The 4,413-nt window shown below is 67.6% G+C and overlaps 1 protein-coding gene across 1 annotated transcript; it reads right to left on the bottom strand.

The window, feature by feature from the left end:
• Positions 1–596: 596 nt before the first annotated feature.
• Positions 597–2,030, bottom strand: TMEM52 (transmembrane protein 52; the record flags this gene model as incomplete). Its single annotated transcript, XM_082833464.1, has 5 exons — positions 597–775; positions 885–1,063; positions 1,681–1,722; positions 1,835–1,878; positions 1,965–2,030. The coding sequence occupies 5 exons, from the start codon at positions 2,028–2,030 to the stop codon at positions 597–599; spliced, it is 510 nt and encodes a 169-aa protein (XP_082689590.1).
• Positions 2,031–4,413: the final 2,383 nt, after the last annotated feature.

The following is a 4,413-nucleotide window of genomic DNA, read 5'->3' as shown; positions in this document are numbered from 1 at the left end:
CATAGGTTGAGGACCACGTACTCACGCGCCTGCCTGCCCTGCGAGGCTGCTGCCCGAGGGCCCCTCCCGGAGCTCTTTCCTCCGTATGGAGATCACTTAGATAGAAACTTTATTCTCTCTCTCTCCAAAAAGTTGTAGACATCACAGCAGGCTCTGAGCCCTGAGGCTTAGGTCTGTGGGCCTCATCTGGACTGAGGGCCTGCTGGGCCTGAGCCAGGGGCCAGGGCTGAACGAGGCAGCGTGTGTGTGTATGTGTGTGTGTGTGTGTGTGTGTGTGTGTGTGTGTGTGTGTATGTGGCCAACACAGGGCCGGCTGGCTCAGATGCCCAGCGTTACATAGCAACGAGGCCAAGGCTGCAGCAATGCGCCGGACGGCTGGCCTTCCCGGGTGGGAAGGATGGTGAGGGTGGGCTGGGGTGCCCTTGCACAGTCCCCTGTGAGCACAGAGTGGCTGGTGGCATCGGGAGGCTCGGGAGAGCTTTCCTGCCCCCTCCGGGGGGGCACCAGGGCTACAGCCAGGGGTGTTGGGCATTGCGGCCCCACCCCTGGGGCCCTGGAGGGGTCTCTAGGCATGAGGCCTCAGGGAGGGGGCTGGGCTACTGGGAGGGGGGTGGCTCTTCCTGTCTGGTTTTAGCCATCTTGACGGCCTCATCGTAGGAGGGCGGCAGCTCAGGGGCATACAGGCTGTAGGCGGGAGGGGTCACAGAGTCGAGGTCCAGGTCCCCCAAGGGCAGGGGCAGCCGCATGCCCAGCGGGTACTGCACAGAGCTGTAGGCTGCAGGGAACCAGAATGGGTTTGTGGCGACGGGTGGCTCTGGCCCTCACCAGTCCCCTGCCGCCCCTTCAGGCAGGTGGGCCGCCGGGCGAGGTCTGCCGGCACTCACATGACACAGTGCTGTGCATGGGGCTGTCGCTGTCCGCGGGGATGGCTGTCAGGTCGCAGGACTCAGGTGCTGATGGCAGGTGTGGCTGGGCGTGCGCCCGCTTCCGGAGACAGCAGAAGCGGACACAGCTGGCCGTGGCCCCACACAGCAGCAGCAGGAGCACAGCAAGCAGGAGGAGCCTGGGCGGGGGGGCGACATCTGCCGCTGGACCGACCCCTGGCTGCTGGGCGCCTGCTCCCTGGGGGCAGTCACAGCCCGGTTGCCCAAGACAAGGCGATGGATTGGGTAAAAGACAACCAGGGACTCTGTCTCCAGGCCAGAGACCTCCTCCCAGCCCGGCCTGGCCTCCTGCTGCTGGCCTGCCCTGGCTGTCTCTCCAGGGCTGGCCACAACTGGCCTTGGGCTTACTCCCAGGACACGCTGTCCCAGACCGACTGCACAGTCCTGTGCCCAGACCAATGACCATGTTCACAGGGGCCTCCCACAGGGGCGGGGAGCGAGGGAGTGGGAGGTGGGCAAGCAGGCTACAAGGGAAGTCCTGCCCAGGGCCCCGGGGGTGTCCCTAGCCATGGGGGACTCAGGCAGGACCCACGCAGGAGGTCACCCCTGGTGCTGGGGGAGGAGGCTGGGGTCAGCATGCCAGGCTCTGAGGGCCCCAGCGCCGTCCCGCCAGCGGCCCAGGAGGGGGACAGTGCTGGCGACGCCTCGGCCGTGGAGTCAGGCGGGGTGGGGGTCTGGTGGGCCTGGCCCGGGGGAGAACCGTCGCACCCGGCTGCGCGCCGCGGCCTCCACTTACCCCACGTGCCACAGGCTGCTCCAGCGGGCCTGGGGCGGGCACCTGCGGGGACGGGGGCACTTGGAGCAGGCGAGGCAGGGCCCGGCCGACCGCCTTGCCCGAGCCTCCCCCAGGGTGGGGCCACCCCAGCTCCCTCCCCCCCGCCCCCACTTACTGATCCGAGGGGTCGCAGCTGCCTTCCGCGAAGCCCAGCGCCACCTGTGGGGACAGGGGTGAGCCCGGGCCAGGGCGCGCCGAGCGCAGACCCGCCCCGCGGTGCACGAGCCGAGCGCCCCGCGACCCACCTGCGGCAGCTGCAGGAGCGGCGGCAGCAGCAGGAGCCCGCGGTCAGCTAGGGCGCCAGCGAACATGCTCAGCGCCGACGGGAAGCGCGAGCCCACTAGCCTCGAGGCTTTATGGAGGCCCCGCCCCTAGGCCACCTCCCAGCGCAAACCCCGCCCCCCGAGACCGCGTCCATTGGAGGGCTCGCCCTGTAGCCACGCCCATGTGCCTCGCCCCTACCCTCCGCCCAAGGTTAGCCGCGCCCTTTAGCGGCCCCCCGCCCCCGCAGGCTCTGGGCAGGCCCTAGATTCCCCCGCTCCAGGGCCCCGCCCACACAAGCCACGCCCACAAGCCCCACCTCTTGGCCCTCCCATCAGGTCCGTTTTCTGTGTTTCCTCAGCCTAGGATCGCGGGGTGGGGGGCGGTCTCGCCCCGTTGGCTTCTTGCAGTCGGGCTTGGGGTGGACCGGGGCGCACCCTGAACAGCTGTGGCCCGGTCTGCACAGGGTGTGGCCTCGGAGGGTGGCGGCCAGGACACACGTGGCCACGCCTCGCACACACCCCGGTGCTCAAGGTAAGGGTTGCAGCAGTCAAGACGCTGGGGCGTTCCTAGCGCGCTGTTCAACTACATTTAGTGTGCCCGCTCGCTGCGGGCGCTCGCTGCCCCTCTGCCTTCCGCTCCGCCATCCGGGCGCTCAGGCTGAGGGAGGTGGTCAGCACGGCAAGGTGCAGGGTGGTGTGTCTTGTCTGGGGAGGGTGGGAGGAGAAGCTACCCCGCCGTGTTTTTCTTCATTGCACTCAGGACGTACTCCACAAGCATCTCCCCACTGGAGGGGAAGTGACTGCAGCTCCTTGAGGGCAGGGCCTCCTCGGCTTGGCTCTCTCATGCCTAGATCTGCCAGCTACCTGCTCCATGATCTCTGCCCTGCCTCTGCCCTGCAGCTGTCCAGCACCTCCTGGCTGTACCATGGTCCCCAAGGCCCCTCCTGACTACCTTCTTCCTCCATTCTGCTTCGGAGGCCCGACTCAGGAGTGGGAGGGAGGGGGACGGGCACTGGTCCAGCCAGCAGGCAGGAGTGCAGGCAGGGCCTTGGGCTGTGAGTACCAGGGTCCGCTGGTTCTAAACCCTGAGAGCCAGGCCAGGGTTTAAAGGAGAGTGGCCTGCCCCTCCCACAGGCCAGCCTGAGGGGGAGGCAGGGGTAGTGCTCTGCAGGGAGGACCTCCTCCCGGGGCCTGGCCTGGGCTGCGGACCCTGGCTTCTCTTCTCACCTAGTGAGAAAGCCGCCCCTGTGAGGGCTAGGAAAGGACCTGGGTCTGCCCACCAGACTGAAGTCCCGCAAAATGCTGCTCTGTGGACACCGCCACTGGCTCAAGGTTAGGGAGATGGCAGACTTTCAGGCACCGAGGAAGTGGGGTGAGGGCTCCAGGCTGGTGTCCTGAAGCCTGTGCCCAGGGAATTCCCCGGGTGCACCTTGCCCTCCACTCCTGCCAGGGAAGGCTGCGAGTGCTTGCCTGGGGGAGGCACGCGGGTGGCGTGGGCCGGCTGGGCGTGCTGGGGTGTACACAGGGGGCCCGGATGGGGGGCTCTGTGGGGACAGTGTCTAACCTGCCACTCTCCAGAAGGCAAGGGCTGGGTGCAGGCACTATTCTGGGCTCCCAACAGGGTCTCATGGGCTGGGTGTCCCCCGGACCCTGGCTGGGCCGTGAGGGAGGACACAGTGAGGGCGTGTCCCCGACATTTGCTCGCTCCTTGCTTGGGGGCATCAGGGACCCTGGAACTTGGGAGGAGCAGGGAGGTCTAAGGGGCCGCCTGGGCTTTGGAGCCTGTCGCCCCCCTCCCTCCCCGCCGGCCTCTCTGGGTGTGGAGCCCCGCAAGCCGCCCCCCCCGCACGCCCAGCTGTTCCCCCAGGGCTCAGTCTTCCAGGCCGAGTTCACTGTTTTATGGACTGACTTGTGAGTGAGGGTGGGAAGCAGGGGCTGCCCCCCGGGACTCTGTCCGCATCTCTCCTTCACAGCTCACCGCAGGGCTCACCGCAGGGCTCACCGTGGCCCACACTGCAGGCCTGGATGCACAGGTTCACACAGGGTTTATTGACAGGTGGGTGGGCGCAGCTCTTCCCCCCACCAGGACCTTGAAAGGCTGTGCGGGTGCTGGTGGGGCTGGGGGCTCCGAGGGGCTCAGGCTGGGAGCAGGTTGTGGTCAGGACTGGCCTCATTGCCGGTTCTGAGTGTGGGGCTGGGACAGGAGCTCTTGGCCCCGGGCTCACTGGATACAGGGCAGCAGGAGGTGGCCGTGCCTGTGGAGCTGGGGTGCCCCGGCCATGGGGCCATGTGGGGGGCCACCTTTTGAAGCTGCCCAGCAGGGATGTCCAGGTCCCAGGCCCCTGGTTGGCTCTGCTGGGTCCACAGACCGGGAGAGGGCTTCGAATGCGGCAGGAAGATCCGAGGGGGCTGTGGAGAGACTCCTGCGGCC

The sequence above is a fragment of the Leucopleurus acutus genome (genome assembly GCF_964270905.1).
Source record: "Leucopleurus acutus genome assembly, chromosome: 2".
NCBI lineage: Eukaryota > Metazoa > Chordata > Mammalia > Artiodactyla > Delphinidae > Leucopleurus > Leucopleurus acutus.
This window is presented reverse-complemented; position numbering and strand designations above follow the sequence as displayed.